At 35.6% G+C, this 19,155-nt stretch overlaps 1 protein-coding gene across 1 annotated transcript in view; it reads left to right on the top strand.

Moving 5' to 3' along the window:
• The window catches only part of SPTLC1 (serine palmitoyltransferase long chain base subunit 1), a 33,454-nt gene extending 19,070 nt beyond the window's left edge, over window positions 1-14,384 (top strand). The window contains exons 8-15 of the mRNA XM_035309688.1: window positions 1,439-1,528; window positions 2,256-2,363; window positions 3,138-3,233; window positions 3,532-3,628; window positions 4,959-5,013; window positions 10,963-11,080; window positions 11,959-12,032; window positions 12,518-14,384. Coding sequence (XP_035165579.1) covers window positions 1,439-1,528; window positions 2,256-2,363; window positions 3,138-3,233; window positions 3,532-3,628; window positions 4,959-5,013; window positions 10,963-11,080; window positions 11,959-12,032; window positions 12,518-12,611 — 732 coding nt within the window. The 3' untranslated portion in view covers window positions 12,612-14,384. The remainder of the gene's footprint in view (window positions 1-1,438; window positions 1,529-2,255; window positions 2,364-3,137; window positions 3,234-3,531; window positions 3,629-4,958; window positions 5,014-10,962; window positions 11,081-11,958; window positions 12,033-12,517) is intronic.
• Window positions 14,385-19,155: the final 4,771 nt, after the last annotated feature.

Below are 19,155 nucleotides of genomic sequence, written 5' to 3'. Positions count from 1 at the left end.
TTTTTTTTTTTTTTTTTTTTTTTTTTCCTTTTCTTAGATACCTCCCCTATCTTGCACTCAATTCTTAATAGGTTCTTAGGATAACCTCTCTTGAAAAATGTGGGTCAGCTTGATGGCTTGCTTCTCATTCTGACAGTAGTACAACAGGATGTACAAAAGCAGCTACTGAAATCAGGATCAGCAAGTGCAGATGATATACTTAAAGGAATTAGATGAAGAGTTATCACCATCATGTACCTCATTCACAGAATACTGGGAAGTTACAACTGGAATAAAGCTGATTGTGTGCTACTGAGAAAAAGTCAAGTAAACTGATTATAAGCTAATCAATTTAATATCAGTCTTAAGTCAGCAATCGATCTGATGAATAGCAAATTTGTAGATAATATACTAGTCAACTTTTTCCCTTACCTTTATGGAAAATGTATTTTGTCAGTTGATCTTTAGATGAGTTTATGGCTGTGGTTGACGAAGTAATGATGTAATATGTTTGTGTAACACATTTGGTTTGTTAGAACGGAGTGCTTTGATTTAGCTACATGGTTAAAGTTTCTTAATGTAGTTAACTGAATGTGAATATAAAGTTGGTGGCCAAGAGTTTAATGTAGAGCATATGTGTTTAGTCAAGACATACTGACAAGAAAGGAGTGGATCTTACCACTAGAGCTAGTCCAACTTTTTAAGTGAACTGTGCCTCATTTTGGTGCCTACAACTCAGAAAAGTTGAATAGATTGTTCTCTGAATCTTTTTACAAGAACTGAAAAAGAAGTATGACTTAAATCTTAATGATATCTTCTGATCAAGGCTGTTAAATAACAGGCGAATGGTATTTTAAAACAACAAAACTCAAGTGATTGAAGTTTAAGCTAACCAGTGCAAGATGTTCTTACAGCCTATATCATCCAAAGATCAAGCTAGGAGACTGTGACTTGAATATTATGAATAATTCTGGATTGTGTTCTGTAAAGACACAAGAGGATTATGCTTGCCTTGAGAATCTGGGTGCACAAACCAGTTGCTGAAAAGCCTTCTAAATACACTAATGAGGGAACATATCTATCTGGCCTGAGTATAACAGAGACCAAGATTTGCAGAACTAGTTCTGTAGTTGTATGGTTTGCATTTTATGCATGATGATTTGATTTTATGCGTAATGGATTGATTATGGTTTGCTATAAAACAGGGCGTTTAAAAATCTTATGTATGAGTTAGAAGCTTCAAAAATTTTTCAAAATAAATAAAAGCTAGTCCAATGAGGCATTTCAGCTTTTGTTGCAAATGATAAATGCTAAGTTTAAATTGAAGTAAAAGGTTACTTGAAATGGCAACCTTATCTTCCTTTCCTTTCCATTACCTTCCTTTCCTACCAAAAAAATATTCAGATTTTCCCCTGTTAGTAACTATTGATATGAACTGAAACCATATCTTTCTCTGAAGAATCCTCGCAAGGCCCGTGTAACTCGAAGGTTTATTGTGGTGGAAGGATTGTATATGAATACAGGTGACGTCTGCCCTCTTCCAGAATTAGTAAGTGGCTTCAGTTTGCCTTTTAAACTCTGGATATTAATATCTGTGACTAACGAAATAGTAATATTGTATTGTTATGCCAACATTGATGACCCCAGCATACTTGTTTGTTTGTTTGTTTTTGTTTTTTACCTTCTTGCCTTCTGAAATGTTTGTGAAATGTGGATTACAAATAGTACGTTTTTTGAAATGTCTGATCAGGATTAGGAATCTGAAGTTTTATGTAAAGAGACTTGCAAATGAATATCAAGTTAAGATCTTAATTTTTAGTCTGTACAATATTACTGTATTTGCAGCCAAGCTGTATGATACTAAATCATCAAGCTAAAATTAAATAAAAAATGTATATTTTTTGCAAAGAAATTGAAAAGAAACCTTCACATAGCTGTCAAACAGTGGCTCTAAGGAAAACGTTTGTTATTCAGCATGTTTTTTGTGCAGGCAGTGGTCTGGTAGGTAACATAAGATATGCTTTGAAAATTTGTCATATTAGAAGTATTTGATGTACAAAAAAAAAATATTTTTTAATAGTCTGTAGCCTTTGAAATTGATGAACTTTACTCGTATTAAATGTTGAAACAATTTTGAACCTTCTTTAAATATTTGTAATGACAGAACAAAACTCAAGAGCTGTCATTTTTCCAGTATCCAAGCTATTGTACTTGTCCCCCCACCTATTTTGTGACCAAATTCTGATTGAGGTGAACTTTATTTTGCACTGTTTTAGATAAAATTGAAGTATAAATACAAAGTTAGAATATTTCTGGAAGAGAGCCTTTCCTTTGGAGTCCTTGGAGAACATGGGAGAGGAATTACTGAACACTTTGGAATAAATGTAAGTGCCATCTTTTTGTCTGCTGTTCTTACTATGAAAAAGTATTGCGCAGAAACAAAATGCACAACTGATTCCTTTAAAATATTTTCTAGTGGATGACAAAATCTTCAGCATAGTTTTGTGTTTTTCAAGTTATCAGTCTTAAAGCATTCAGGTCTCTGCACTTTTCCCTGCTCCTGCTTGCCTGCAGTAATTTTTTTAATACTTTATTTAGTGAGGAACATTGTAAAAACAAGTACATTTTATCATTTTTTTTGGATGGTCAGATAATGGTTGCACTACTTTCCAGCCCCATACACTTAAAAATATCATGCATACACCTTTGAATATTTAAACTCTGATTTAACTAGGATTTTTTTCAATTGATTTTTAACTCTTACTTACTGCAGTGGATTAAAGGACAATCTCACACTGAATGCTTTGAGGAATTGTCACTGTTTCTTGTATAATTTGTTTTCTGTTTTCCTGTTCATGTTTTGCACATGCCTAGAAAAGAATAAACCTGTGTAAGTTATATATAGATATATAAATCTTAATTTCAAGAGCCCCATGGCAAGGGGCTTGGAACTAGGTGATCTTTCAGGTCCCTTCCAACCCAAACCATTCTATGATTCTTTAACACTATTTCAATTGAAGCTTCATTTTTATGTGTGATGGATCTTTTCTAGTATTCATGATCATACAAAACAAGATACATACTTGATAGTTTTATCTTACGTATAGTCTTGATGTAATCAAAGTCATCTCTTAATAACTTGTTAATTTAACTTGCAGATTGATGATATAGATCTTATTAGTGCAAACATGGAAAATTCACTGGCTTCTATTGGAGGATTTTGCTGTGGAAGATCTTTTATTATTGACCATCAGGTAAGTCAGGTCTTGTTTTTATATGATGTGGCAAGATCAGTTTCATAAAAATGAGTTACTAGTTAGTATCTATTTGCAGGGAGTATTATGATATGCAACATTTGATTCCACGTAGGGACTTTCTAGTTCTATAAAACATTGTAGATGCATGGAAGATCTATTTTTCAATAATTCCATGAACCTATATATGTAGAGAACAGGTTGTTTAAATATGAGGAAACTAACTTTAAAAACATTGTCTATACTGTTGTAAACAAAAAAGTGGGTTTTTTGTTTGTTTGTTTGTTTTTTTCCACAGAGATTGTCTGGTCAAGGCTATTGCTTTTCTGCATCTCTACCTCCTTTGTTAGCTGCTGCTGCTATTGAGGCTCTGAATATTATGGAGGATAATCCAGGTATTTAATTCAAGATCTTATTCTTGAATCTTTCTTCACCCGAAACTCACAACTCATACTTCCTAGTTTGATTTCTCACCCTTTTACTCTTGTATGTCGTCTCAACTTTACAAAGAATTCATTTTACATGAATAGTTTTTACTTTATATTATTTCCCATCCTACTTTTCTTTTTGACATCTTTGATGTTTCCTCCTCTTTCATTCTTCCAGCTAAAAATGAGTGAGTTTTTGTGGTCAGAAGAGAAAGAGATTGTAATCACTGATGACCAGATAAGAAGTTTATTTTCTGTCTTATAGACTTGTAATAGGCTTCTTCCTTGTACATAAATACCTTGTACACAAATGGAGAAAGAGAATGTTGCAGAGAAAGGAATGGGAATGTATTTCCTCAGGATGGAATAACCCATTCCTTTCCATTTCTACTCCCTAATTTCTTTTCTCCTCCAAGTGAGCATCCAAGCAAGTATCTCCAGCCAGAACATGTTGTGAATGCCTGTGATTGTGGCAGCACCAAGTACGGGGTATTTGAATAAAGTTGTCAGGCTGTAGTTCCTGCTGTATGAGTCAGAGAGTTTCTCTTGTTCCTAGAAGCTAAGAATGATTTTTTGGGGGGGTGAGAGACTTATCATAATGACAAAATTGGCCAAGTCTTGTTGTGTTTGTTTTTGACCTTTGTTACCACTAATAGGTTGGAGGAGATGTGCAGAGACATGTAGTATTTATTTTGTTCCAAATAAATACCATTGGGTAGTCTTTGTAGTCCACACCTAATCTTTGCAAGTTAAACAAAACAAGAAAAAGAGTGAGTTAGCTGAAGTAGAGGATCAGCTTCTTGCAAGGAAAATAAACAAGGTTTATAGATCCATGAGCCAAAATTTCCTGTTTAAACGTCTACAATGAGTTGATGAAAGGATCGAGGACTAGAGTCTTCATGGCTGTATGTATTTTATAGATAGATTTATAAATAATTTAGATCTACCATTTCAGTCCCATTTACTAAGTCTTTGTGTCACACTTTTCATATTATCATGAACCAGTACATATGAATTAATGAGGTAATGGAAAGCGTTGGATTTGTCAGGTCTTAAAAGCCTGCCATTTCCTTGGAGAAATGGGAATAAGGAATGTTATGAAGAGCAGTGAAGAGAATTAGTACTTTTTATGCATGCATATGTATATTTTTTTAATATATATATCTATATATATATATATAGTGTGTGTGTGTATGTATATATATAGAATAAAAATAATATTTAAATTTTCTTTCCCAATTTTTTAATATTTGACTTATAGAAATGTAAAATAGAAACAATATTTTTTTTTGTCTAGACATTTTTCAGACTCTCCGGGCTAAATGTGAACATATGCACAAGGCTTTACAAGGGTAAGTGTATTTTCTGTTTGGTTTGAGTAGCGATATAGTGAGAGGGAACAGTGTTGTTGATGATCTGAATGTGCCTTTTTAATGCCAACTTTAAAGATCTATCTTTGCCCAAAACTGTTTCTGATTTTACAGATGCTTAGACTGGGATTATTACAATTAAATTATATGTCCATTAAAGGAAGAAAGTCTTCCTTTTCCAGCTCTCTCTGTTACGCTACTAAAATCAAGATTCTATGTTCTTAAAATCCATTTACAAGTATTGAATAGTGATTATACTTTATTTCTTGTAGAGAAGTTTACAAACCCTAAGACATTTAAGTCTTTAGGAGATAGCTCTCAATGGTACAAAGTTTTGAAGCATATGGAAGGAACAAGCTAAGTAAAAGAATTTGTCATTATGGTATTTTGTGTTGTAGCTTAGTGGATACACTTTCAGATGACTCAAAGTGCCTTGCAATCAACTTTAATACAATATTGTTCTTACATATAAGACTTGAACGTTAAACAGTAGTAAAGTATTCATTATTCTGGAGGGATACAGGAAACTGCTAGAATTTATCTGAAAAATAAGGATTCTCTTTAAAATACTCTTTCAGACAGATCTGTTTTAAACGATGTACTGAGTCATTGCTTTATTTAGTAGTTTACCATTAATTTTCTGAAAGTTCTCTTTTACATATTACAGAAATGAAGAAAAATGCAGTAAAAAAAAAAACTGTTATTAATTATACTACCTGGTTTTATTAATTTATTTAGTGTTGGTCATTTATTCTGTACAAGTCGCCTGTCGGGCATCTCTGTTCTGATAGCAGTTTCCTGACCACCCCATGTTTTATGTTAGAAATTCACTTATGTTCAACTTCTTACCATCATTTATCAACAGTCCTGGCTATTGGGGGAGGTCCCAGTTGACTGGCGGCTAGCAAATGTGACGCCCATCTACAAGAAGGGCCGGAGGACTGACCTGGGAAACTACAGGCCTGTCAGTTTGACCTCAGTGCCAGGGAAGCTCATGGAGCAGATTATCTCGAGAGTCATCACGCAGCACTTGCAGGGCAAGCAGGCGATCAGGCCCAGTCAGCATGGGTTTATGAAGGGCAGGTCCTGCTTGACGAACCTGATCTCCTTCTATGACCAAGTGACGCGCTGGGTGGATGAGGGAAAGGCTGTGGATGTGGTCTACCTTGACTTCAGCAAGGCTTTTGACACCGTTTCCCACAGCATTCTCCTCAAGAAACTGGCTGCTCTTGGCTTGGACTGGCGCACGCTTCGTTGGGTTAGAAACTGGCTGGATAGCCGGGCCCAAAGAGTTGTGGTAAATGGAGTCAAGTCCAGTTGGAGGCCGGTCACTAGTGGCGTTCCCCAGGGCTCGGTGCTAGGGCCGGTCCTCTTCAATATCTTCATTGATGATCTGGATGAGGGCATTGAGTGCACCCTCAGTAAGTTTGCAGATGACACCAAGTTAGGTACGTGTGTCGATCTGCTCGAGAGTAGGAAGGCTCTGCAGGAGGATCTGGAGAGGCTGGACCGATGGGCCGAGGTCAACTGCATGAAGTTCAACAAGGCCAAGTGCTGGGTCCTGCACCTGGGGCGCAATAACCCCAAGCAGAGCTACAGGCTGGGAGATGAGTGGTTGGAGAGCTGCCAGGCAGAGAAGGACCTGGGAGTATTGGTTGATAGTTGGCTGAATATGAGCCAGCAGTGTGCTCAGGCGGCCAAGAAGGCCAGCAGCATCCTGGCCTGTATAAGAAACAGTGTGGCCAGCAGGGCCAGGGAGGTGATCGTCCCCCTGTACTCGGCTCTGGTGAGGCCGCACCTCGAGTACTGTGTTCAGTTTTGGGCCCCTCGCTACAAGAAGGACATGGAGGTGCTCGAGCGAGTCCAGAGAAGGGCTACGAAGCTGGTGAAGGGTCTGGAGAACAATTCTTACGAGGAGCGGCTGAGGAAGCTGGGCTTGTTCAGCCTGGAGAAGAGGAGGCTCAGGGGTGACCTTATCGCTCTACAGGTACCTCAAGGGAGGCTGTAGCGAGGTGGGGGTTGGTCTATTCTCCCACGTGCCTGGTGACAGGACGAGGGGGAATGGGCTAAAGTTGCGCCAGGGGAGTTTTAGGTTGGATGTCAGGAAGAACTTCTTTACCGAAAGGGTTGTGAGGCATTGGAACGGGCTGCCCAGGGAAGTGGTTGAGTCACCATCCCTGGAGGTCTTTAAAAGACGTTTAGATGTAGAGCTTAGGGATATGGTTTAGTGGGGACTGTTAGTGTTAGGTCAGAGGTTGGACTTGATGATCTTGAGGTCTCTTCCAACCTAGAAAATTCTGATTCTGTGATTCTTTGGAATAATCCTACAATAAAAAAATCCCGGTAGTCTTTTTGCTGTGTTTTGTTTTAACATGGGTCTAAAATACTTAGGCTTTGAAGTCAAAGATACCCAGATGCTCTTATGCTTGAAATATTTTGCAGGCACTTGAGAACTATTAGTGTCTCTTCTTTGCTAGTAATTGAATGTTGTGACTGATTTAAAGGAGAGTAACTGTAATGTTTTTCTCTACCTGTTATTCTGAGGTGGTAATTATAAATATGTTTAGAACACAGGAAGAAAAGACACACAAGTAGAATTTAGCAGCCTTTTACATGTGAATATCTGCTGCAAAACAATGGCATTTAAGATATGGCTGACACTTTTTTATCCTGTGGTTTATTCTACTTTTTCACTTAAATTCTGTAAGTGATCATATAGTCAAAAATAATAAGGCAAAATGCCTAAGTGTCTGCTAATAAGACTTTTGTATTACGAAAAATAGTGGGGTAATCGAGAGGTTCAGAAAAAAAACAGCTAAGGAAGTTAGTTCTCAGTCATAGTAGGAAAGAACCTGCAGGACTTAATACTGGGTAATTGGACAGCCCTTTAGCGGGTAACCATAAGTGTGTAAAATAATACCAGAGGGAAGACCTGAACTAATATTTGCAGGATCTTGTGTATTTTTTTTAATAACCATGCTAGAAGAAGTGTGTAACAGTTCAAAGGTGAGGTAAAGTTTTGAGAGAGGAGTTTTGCTTTTTTGTTTTAAAGCTGTTACATTAAAATACATTGATCTCCCCTGCCTAACCGTGGCTGCTGTTTGATTCCAGTTCTTTGTGTTCTTCCTGTGACAGAGTGGAGCTAACTGTTGGTTTAACAGAGGGACAGTAGAATTGTACACAGAGAAAGAGAAAAAGAATGTGCAACTCTTCTTTCTCATAACAAAACAACTACAATGATAATAGTAAATTAAAAACAAACTTTTTTTTAGCCAAAGTGTAATTAGCCTTTAAAATTTAGGACTCCTTGTATAAGGACCAGTGCATGGTTAATGCTCCAAAAAATGTTGGTCTTTGAATGAACAAGGGGAGGAAAATCATTAGTGTAGTAAGCTAAAATAATTTGTTTTTTTGCTTCTTGTGGGTATAAGCCAAGTGCTTGTCTGTGGAAGAAATGTAAAAAATTTTCTGAGTCCCTCTTTGAATTACTTTCTTATTGTCTATAGTGGTTTATATAGCATAAGAGAATGCTGTAGGAGATAGGATGCTGACATACAGCGGAAATAATCCTGACTTTCAAAGTAATCTTAGGTAGTGTGGATTTCTGTCTTTTTTTTTTTTAATGTCTAGAGTCTTAACAAATGAAGAAGCTCTGTTGCAGGCAGTTGGAATGGAATGCGGACAGTTTTTAGCTTGTTGAAAAAGTGTGACAATAGTAATTAGTATCCCTTAAATAGTTCATTACGTATGTACTTGTATACTTATATCTTAGAGCTGGCTGAGAATTTTTCAATGAAGCAAGTTTTCATTGGGGAGAAGCAGGTTTTCTTTTTCAGATTTCCTCTGCTGGAGACACTTGATTTTTTATTTTATTTTTTTTTAATCGAGACCCCATTTAAGTTTTCTGTTAGCAAAACTGACAAATGTTTGGCCTTCAGCTCTAGGTCAGACTTTTCATGGAGAGTTCTCTACAGCTCAGAGCTTGGACTTGCCATTCAGTTCTGCAGCTCAGCCTGGTGGCTGAGGTGCAGAGAGCCTTGAGGTACACCCTCAGAGAGAGCTCGCTGAGGTTACATACATACCAGCGCATTAACGTCAGGAGGCATCCCTGGTCACTGGAACATACTTGTCTTTTCCGTTACATTGTCAGAATGGTCTGTGGCATGGATTTGGCCCAGGCTGAACAGCACTCTTTGAAATGACTCCTGGATGTGGTTCAGGAGTTAGTATGAGCCAGGAAACATTCCCAATAGGCAGTTGGGATGTGGCCACCCTGAGTTGGAGACTCAGACTTTTAAAAGTATGTATGTGAGTCATTCCCTACCCGTTGGCCTCAGGGCCAGCAAATGGTCCAAGACATATTTAATTTACTAATACAGAACTAGCCTTAAAAGGAGTGTTTGAGTTGAGGAGACTACTTTTGTTCCTTTATTACTTCAAACCGAGACTTTCTTTTTTGTGTATGGAAATTGTTGTTTTTTTTTGAAATCTCTACTTTTCCAGTATTTTTATGGAAAATTGAATTCTGATTTCAGAAAAGTTATGGTGTGCATGCAATTAGATTCTCAAATATTTGTTTAAATTTAATTTGGCATAGATTCAGAAAAAAATAGTTAATACTTCACATGAATGTTAAAGTACCTTCACTGGAAGACCTGATGCTAAACTTGTGGATTTCTTCAAAAATTGGATAGGATCAATTGAATAGTTCAGTTTTCTACAGCTGTAACTGATAGAAGTAGTTTTTGGATTAAACTTAAGTTTGAAACCTGTAAGCAAGCCCCTGTGAGTAAATGTGGAGCTAATACAAAGCATGTTGTATGGGCAAATGCGCAGAGTTTGATTGGAAGTGATAAAAGCCTGCTTCCTCCTAATCTTTTCTCACTTATTTTTTGGGGGGACAGTTTATTTTTTTCAATTGGTGAATGATGTCTAGTATATAATTAGAAGTTAATACTGTGTTTCTCTTAAAGTGGATAGTTTTCTGAAGGGAAGTAACTCAGTTCTGTGAATGATTATGTATGTCAGGACTGTAGCAGTCAGTCTAAGATACTAATTAACAGCTGTCCCTATATACAGACATGGGAGCAATTCTGTTAGAATAACTACTTTTTAAAGGAGCTTCTGACTAAGTAGCAGAAGATGTTTTAAAGCTTTTCTACAAGAAATAAATAAAAATAAAATGCTGTGCCAAAAATTAAACTAGTTTCTTCTTGTCTTACATAAGTGAGCAGCAAGGTTTGCTGTTGTTTATTTTAATAACAAACCTAAAAACTTGAGTTTACTAGCGTGTTTATATTAGTAAAATGCATGCCCTAACCCTAACAGTCCTACATATTTGGAAGGATTCTGTCACAGTTTTTAAATCCTTTGTGAATGGAGGAGCTAGCTATTGTTACACAAATTTGCTACAACTACATTTAGTAAACTCCTTAGGGAATATACTCACTTGGTAAGCTTTGTTGCTTTTACTTCTTGCGAGCTGAAATGCACGTTTTTCCTGTTTTAGTATTGTGAATTTATGATGAATAGTCCAAGCTAAGGAAATAAGCAGAAACCCTTAAAGAAATAAGCAGAACAGCTAGAGGAAATTAAATGGGTGCATCAGAAAAAAGGTTTTTCAGTACTATAATTTAAGTAATCTTACTCAAACATTAGCTAATGTTTTCAGAATTGCATAACTTTTTTGAAGAATGTTAAGAGGAAGCATGTCCTTATACAGTTTAATTTTTGTACTGTGTATACTGGTACAGAGAATGCTACTTTTGCTAATGAACAACTATTCCTTACGCAAAACAATGTAGTGTTATTTTTTATGAAATATCCCTTTCTTTTCGATCTCCACCTGGAAAAGAGAAATACATACTACCTAGAACTTTTGAACTTGTGTTCGACTAGTATGTGTGTTAAAAGTTTCATTATTTATTTTAGGATTTCTGGGTTAAAAGTAGTAGGAGAATCATTTTCTCCAGCATTGCACTTACAGTTGGAAGACAGCAGTGGATCTCGAGAAAATGATGTGAAGTTGCTGAAGAGAGTTGTGGATTATGTAAGTGTCACCATAGCAAATAAAATACATTGTTGCTTTTCAATGGGAATAATGAATGAAATGCAAATAGGTAGAGTGACTTGTTGGGTAACTTTTGTTGGAATGCCTTGCAGGAAAGCTGCAAGAAACCCAGTTTCTAAACTGACTATATGCCTAGTAAATACCATTTTCTAATCATTTCTCACTTTAGATATTCAGGTTTGTAACATTTGATAAAAAGGTATACTTCTTTTTAACTTCAGAAAATAATTTTTTCATATAAAACAGTTGTTTAGGAAACATCTGTGATATTCAAAGGAATCCATGTTATCATGTGTTCTGCTGATTTATTTTAACCGAGCATTCTGTAGTTTTGCTTGTTTGAGTCAGCGAACATGCTTTTTTACTGTGTGTGTGAGGAATCCCATGTTTTTTATATAGTATTTTTTTTCTATCTTCACATTGGCTTTCTCCAATATAAAGAGATTGAGGTTGATAAGGTATTCTAGATTTCAGAAGGCATATATAAACAAGACTATACAACAGACAAACTCTGAAGTTGATTTTGCTAGATAATACATTTAAATTTGTTAAGATAGCCTATTTAATGCAGCAATTTTATCTAATAATTTGTAGAGGAAAGCTAAAAAAGCTATGCCTAACCTCTCCTGTTATATATGTGTATCCTGTACTAAAATTAAAGATGCTTTTTGCACAATCTTCAAAAATTCATTTGGAAAAGGTTAGTTATCCTGACATCCAACTCCTAAACGTTAGTTATATGTAGTCAGCAATCAAAAGGGTATAGACCATCAGAAGTTCCCAGATTGACTGCTATATTTTATGTACAATCAACCTTTTGTGTCTTCTCCTTTTTCTTTCTGTACTTTCATCTGAAGTGCATGAATAGTGGTATTGCATTAACTCAGGCCCGCTATCTGGAGAAAGAAGAAAAATGTCTTCCTTCACCCAGGTTAGTAGAAAGTCAACATATTATTTCATTTTGTGCGATATGATGCTTTATGTCTTTTCATACCATATTGAGGGGGTTGTTTAATAGGCTGGATAGAATAGTTGATTGTGTGAAGAATGGGGGAGGAGGAATTTTGAGTGACTGCTACAGGATGCTAATATCCTGAAATAACTATATCAAAACTACATGAATCTTAGCAATCAGCATGGCACTGTCTTTGCCTGTTTACCAGACAGGATTTCCATGAACTGCACATCCGCAGGTAAAAAGATAGTAAAATTATTGTGCTGCTTGTGTGTATGGAGGACAGGGTGGAAAGTAGTCTATTTTCATTTAATCTTGTGTCTTGTGTCTGTTTGAATTTGAATTTGTAATCTTTTCCCTGGGGATAGTAATTTTAATAAGTTAAAATAAGTAAAAGAAATGCCTAAAACTGAAGACAAGGATTAAAGTATACTGTGTATATTTTGGTATTCTTTTTCTAGTATTCGAGTAGTGATAACTGTGGAACAAACAGAACAAGAACTGGACAAAGCTGCATCACTTATTAAAGAAGCTGCGCAGTCTGTACTGAATTAACCTGTGGTTTTGAATTCGTCTTTCCTCAGATTATAAGGATAAATGTTTTACACTGTATTCCACTTTAGATACTCAATTTCATCTGCTGATGACATTGAAGCCTGACTAACAAGATTGTTCCAGAATGCTAAAAATGCAGTGAGGTGTAGAATGCTGAATTTCAGAAATGGTGAATGACACAATGTACTTACAACTAAAAATTACCATTTAGTAGGATTTCTTAAAATGGAATGTGACTGTTGGATGCAGGCCTTTTTCAAAATTTCATCTTAAAAAGTCTTAAATTTATTCCTTCAAACCCTTAAATGTTTTCAGACAGAGAGATCATTCAGTTTTTCCCCAAAACATTTAAAAGGTATATTTTTCTCAGAGTATTCTCAGAAAGTACGAGCTTCAAATAAATTTCAAATAAATTTACTTTTTTCAAAATGGAAGTTCCTAATACTGCTGAAAGTGAGAGAATAACATATCAAGACATAATTTTGTACTAAGTCGATTATATTGAATTGTAGAGGGAACTTCATTTTTTATTTGTTTTTATCTTTGTCTAACCATTTCTGGAAGCAGTTTTTCAAAATGCCTGACCAGGTAAATTCATATTAAACACTGTTTGCTTACTGTATTTCATATGTAAATATATGCATTGTTGATACTGTCGGTGAGATTTTTCTTGTTATTAAGTTAAACACCTAAACTGAAACTTTGAAGTTGTGAAACTGACAACAATTCAATTACAGTATGTTCAGTCAGGGGACCTTTGCACCAGTCTTGAAGAGGAGGCATAAACAACAAGGAGTATGAACCAAAGTTTTGAAATGGCAACCGAATTCTGGCTTATTCAAACAACTTTGAAGCACAGAAATGCTTTGTGCTAAGTTATATCTCTAAACAGCTGCTATGTGTTAGAAAGGAACACTCTGACAGCTAGTAAGAGAATAGATGGTACAAGTACTGCTGAAATACAATCAATATGTGCACATAAAATCCCCATGTAATTCGATAGTAATATTTGGGTATTTATGCTGCTGGGATTTTCAGTGAGCACAAATGGATAGAAACATAACATGAAGCAGAGGAAACTGGTAAGGAAGGATGACAGTAAGCTGTATCTTTTTATAAAATAAAACTATAGCTATGTATTTCAGCATTTTTTTTAAGAATGCCTGTTTAAAAAGCCAACTTTGTATTCTGCCTGATCTGTATTTGGGTTGTTTTGTACTTATGTGTCTTTTTGGTTGTTGCTACAAGGACTACAGTACTATTTTAAAAGAAAGATCATTGTTTAAATAAAACACTGTATGTTTAATTCAAATTTTTATGTATCACATAATTAGCGTGATTCAACTGTATTTTGTTGAATATTCTCCATCAATTTAAATTATAGTCTATGTTGTCTCTTTCAGTTGATAGTGACTCCCATCTTTGCAGTGGTTTTCTGAACTCTGTACATTTACAACTGCTAAAGTTGTTTGGGCACTTTTGTCACTGGTGCTGCTGGCACTAGAAATATTCAAATCATTATCTATGTAATGTAGAGGAATGTTCATTTCAACATGAAAGAATATTATTATTACCTTGACATTTATGTTTTTCTCTCAACGGTGAGTAAAAGCCTGTGAGAAACCTACAACTTAAAAGAACAAAAATGTGAGAATGGAAGCTGGTTTGTGTTTTACAGGCTGGATCTGAAGTGCCTTCTCAAGAACAATCACCCTTCTCAGGGCCTTCAGAGATTTTGAGAGATGGAAATTAAAACTTACCACTATACTTTGAGCTTGTGAGCCATTTTTGGTTTAATAATACAAAACTTAATTTTCAAATAAACTCAAGCCTGTGATTTACAGGCTGGGAACAAATGAGGTGCTTGTATTCTAGTGCAGCATAATTGTTTTGGAGTTTAAGGTAAACCTATGAAGGTAAATATGTAAATGATTAGCATTAAAATACGAGATTCCAGAATCTGTACTGCTTTCATTTTCTATTAGGTTGTCTGGAAATAGGGGGATTTTTTGTTTGTTTGTTTTTCTCTTGAGAACTAGCAATAAGCTTTAGATGTATGATGGGTTTTATTACAGTTTTGTTGTTGTTGTTCTTTATTTTAAAATAAAGTGATAACACTTAAATTGGCAGGAAGCAGAGTGGAACTTCTGGCAATTTCAAAGCCGTAACTAAGTTGTTCTGATGAGGCAAAAGCTGAAGTATATTGATAAAAGATACCACTGATTCATTTAGCAAATACATAGCATTAAAATGTTGGTTAAACTGTCTTTGACAGTTTGTTTTTAATAATTATATAGGAAATCAGCACTTAAACTGCACTGAAGTGAATGCCTTATTGTTAATAGCAGTTGAAGTATTGTTATTAATGTGCTTTTTACTGACAGATTAGATGCGTGGTCTCTGGGAGAAATTAACAGGCTTAAGCAATGTAGCTGGCGGAGAGAGATATCCCTTGTCAGTTTAAGCAAGTCTGGCCCTCTTCATTTTCACTCTTCTGATAAATGTCCCTGTTTGATATGGCAAACAGATGAGGGGAACAATGGCTGGTGAAAAAAGTTGGTTGGGGTTAGGGAGACAGCAGGTGATTCTGGTTAAACTTTTGACATTAGAAAATCAGAGTGGAAGCCTGCTAAGGTGCTTAAATTCTCAGTGCTCTAGGCTGATAAATGTATGAACAAGCCTGTTTTAGTTGCTTTGTGGTTTTGCTTAGATGAAGTGGGATTTTTTCACCCATTTCTTCAGACACTGGAGTGAGGTTGGGGTCTTAGAAACTAGCTGGAAACCTGTTCAGCAGGATACTGTGAACTGAATTCAAAGCATAAGGGCCCGATCCTGAACATCAACATTTCTATTGGAAAAAAAGTATCTGGATTCTTAACTTTAATTCAACTTTTTCATTATTTTTATTTTACCCTGCTAAGTATTTGGAACAGAGTTTAAGCTGAGTGGAAGTGTCAGGATGATAAATGGGGATCATATTATATATCTTTTTTTTTTTTTTTTTTTTTTTTTTACTAAATACAAGTATGTGGTAGTTGAGAAGGAATGCATTATAACTGTAATAAGGTGGTCATTTATTGAAATTGTTCTGTTGAAAGCAGTTATTTGCAATATATAGGGACTGGGATAGGCTGGAAAGAATTTATACTTTGAAGGTATTTTTGCTTGAGGAAACATATCTGTGATTTTTTTTAAACCAAGTGATTTGTTTTTCATGCATATTTAAAAATAGTTTATTGTTATTTGTATAGGTTCATTGTTTTTGTAGGAAAACTTACAGATGCCTTTTTCTGTTTGTTATAGTAAACGTAATTTTTGGATAGGAGGTGAAATGCATAAGGAAAGTATTAAGGAAGAAGTAGAGGTATGGCTGGATAATTTTGATTTTTTTTTTTTCCACTTTTGAAATATAATCCCAGTCACTGCACAGAATGGTGTACTGTCTCCTTTCTGTCACTCCATCTGGACTTTATTATTTTAAACAGGATTGTGGAGTGTTGGCATTCACTGATCTATGAAGTTGCTACCGCAAAAGTGTCTTGCATCTTGAGATGACTTGAGAACTGTAGATGAGCTGTAAATGCTGCTTAAACAGAGGAAATATTTACAACTAACACAGAGCGTTTGTGCATTAAACTGTTTCAGTGTCCCAATAAAAGGAAGTGTCTGGATAATGTTTCTTGTTGTGTTTTTATGTTCTTTGGCAGTTTCCATGCTAATAAGATAATGGACTTAGTCTGTCTTGCTGGTGATGGATTGTTCAGATGTTCGTTTCCTGTCCCATGTGTGCTAGGTCATTCCAGAGTAAGCGTAATAAAAGTCACATACACGATAAATCAGCTGAGCTGCAGGTCGCTGGAAGGTGGAAGTACCTATCAGGGAAGGACTGATCTATACACAACCACTTTTTAGTTCTTAGGTAGCAGGTACTTAGGGAAACTAGACACTGGCTGAGATACAGTTTAGCTGTGACGCAGTATGAAGTATCCGATGTATCTGCAAATCCTTATGTCCAGCTGAAATATGCCCAGCTCTGAAGGACCTTTACACAAGAGAATACTGAAGCTTTGCCTGTTGTGTTACATGGATAATATATGTCTTTACCCCTGATATTAAAAGAATTATCACCTCGCTTTGGATATTCTTGGGGTAACTGAGCTGTATTTTCCAACAGGGGAGTGAGCCAGTGTAGGCAACAGTGAGTAAGTACTGGAGTCAGAAGTAAAACATGAATTAGCATTGGAAATATAGTTAACAAGTGGATTATACGTTTGATGCAGAGCCAAAGTGAAAACAGTATAGCTGTGCAGACTTAAGATCTGGGAGGAAAGAACACTTAAGGCATGTAAAATAAACTCTTCAGGAGATCTACTTATTATATAAGTGCTAGATGAAGTACATACTTTTATCTCTTGGACTACAAACTCTTAAGCTTGTTCTCTATATGTATGCATCTCTCGTATGGACCAGATATTAGTGCCACTGTAATGTAACTGCTGTATAAATAATAAATAAATAGATTGGAGATGATGAGAATGATATCCAATACTTAGGAGCAGTGCTGCATCAAAATTTACTTCATTTAAAGATACCCTAGCAGGAACAATAATGATGCTCTGAAGTATTAGCCTAACTCAACCATTACCACAGTAAATGGCAATAATTCTTGACGCCTGCATAATTCAAAATTTGGTTTCTATTGGAGTAAGTATTTGATGATACTCGATAATATATTGGTAGATGTTGGCGGGCACGGGGGGGCTGGAAGATAAATGATTTAAATTCAGTGCTGTGTAAGTACATGTTGATGCTAATGAAAGAATAACACAGGTGAAGTAACACTAGCACTTCATACTAGTCTGAGAAGTTGCTTTGACTTTCTGTAATCTTTTTTCACTGGCTTGGATTTAGTATTTTCTTTCACATAAAATTATGAAATGGCTGTTCTGTAATGTCAATTGCTGTAAGTTTGAATATTAACTTTTTGTTTGTTTTAATTTTGTTCAGGATAATGTTTTTATAATCTGACTTCATTTGTCTTTAACACGTTTGTACTGAGTGAAATTTTACCTCTGTGCAAATGGTGAATATGAACTTTAGATACAAAATAGATATAGGCTACAATGTCTGATCAAGAATTACTAGTAAATAGTAACCAGTGTTGGCCATATCTACTGAATTATCCATGTATAAAAAGGAAAAAGTTAAGCCAATAGATAATATAAGGATTGTTTTATTGAGATGTACTTATTTTTCTTATTGTTAATAAGCAAATTTTTAAGACCTTTTTTATACCTAAATTGCTACCTTGAGAATATGGATGTTAAAAAGGCGTGATCTTTGTAAAACCTTAAACATGTTAAAAAATTGCTGTCTTGTTTCTAAAGTCTTCTGTCATTTTGTGTACCTTTGTTTTCCAGTCATCTTCCCAATTTCTCATTTTTCAGGATGGCCACCAAAAGTAAATGCATTGTTGTTTAAAAATTACTTAAGCAGTGAGGTGTTTGGTGTACAATGGACCGTGTTTTAGTGATTATGTCCACATTTCCTGGAAGTAGAGACATGTTCCTGTTGCCAGGTGTAAGGCAAGGGTTGTGCAGAAGGCTGCTTTAAATGGGGTTTTTAATTATGATGGGCTTTAAAAATGAATTGCATTTATTAGGTGATGATTCCAATGAAAAGGGAATTACTCAGTTGCAGTCCTGTTAGTCATGCTCAACTATTACTGGATTCTGCTGGTGAATGCTATGCAATTTATGATATATTTTTACTTCAGGTTTAAAGAGCAAGTTGAAGTCTGGAGAACCACATAGTTACTCAGCTATCAGTGGACATTTTTTAAGCACAGAAAGAGTTCTCTTGTCTTAGTACTTTGTTTTTTGAAACCATAGGATTAAGTATGGGTAAGATAACACAGCTGCAGTATCAGGTATGTTGGAGCTACAGGTTTAAAATGGAAATAATAATTTCAGTAACACATGAAGCATAAAGAGGTCATTAGGTGCTTGTTAAGAGTAATAAGATGTAAGAATATAATGTGCTGCAATGGAAAAAAAATGGACAGCAGTGTCCTATCTACCATAATGATAATGGGTTTCAGCAATTAATTATCACCAGAATTGTTGCCCACCCATTGTTTGTCCACCGGAGTCTAAGGAGTAACAATGTACATTGGAGAATGTGCTTGATTCTGAATACTTGGAATTGTTGTATATCAGAAATTGCGTTCATAAGGAAAGAATCCTAAGTGTGTGATAGTGGCTTATTTGTCTGATCAGTCAGGTAGTGGCTGACCTCACAGCAAAATTCGGTGCAACCGTGAAATCTTACAGAAAGTAGAAAATGAATAAAGTTATGTATATTGTTGGCAACGTGGAAGCAGAGTACGATGTGTGATGACAAAGGGAATATGTTATGTATCTATACATCTTTCTGTGAATACTTGCTATACTGGACTAAAAGTGTTGAAAATGGCTAGGTTAAAATGAAAATTGACCTCTAAACAGTCTTGAGCAGAGCTAAGAATTGGTAATAAATGGCAAGG

This window comes from Oxyura jamaicensis, chromosome Z (assembly GCF_011077185.1).
Source record: "Oxyura jamaicensis isolate SHBP4307 breed ruddy duck chromosome Z, BPBGC_Ojam_1.0, whole genome shotgun sequence".
Taxonomy (NCBI): Eukaryota; Metazoa; Chordata; class Aves; order Anseriformes; family Anatidae; genus Oxyura; species Oxyura jamaicensis.
Note: the sequence above shows the minus strand (reverse complement) of the source record. Positions and strands in the feature narration are given on the sequence as shown.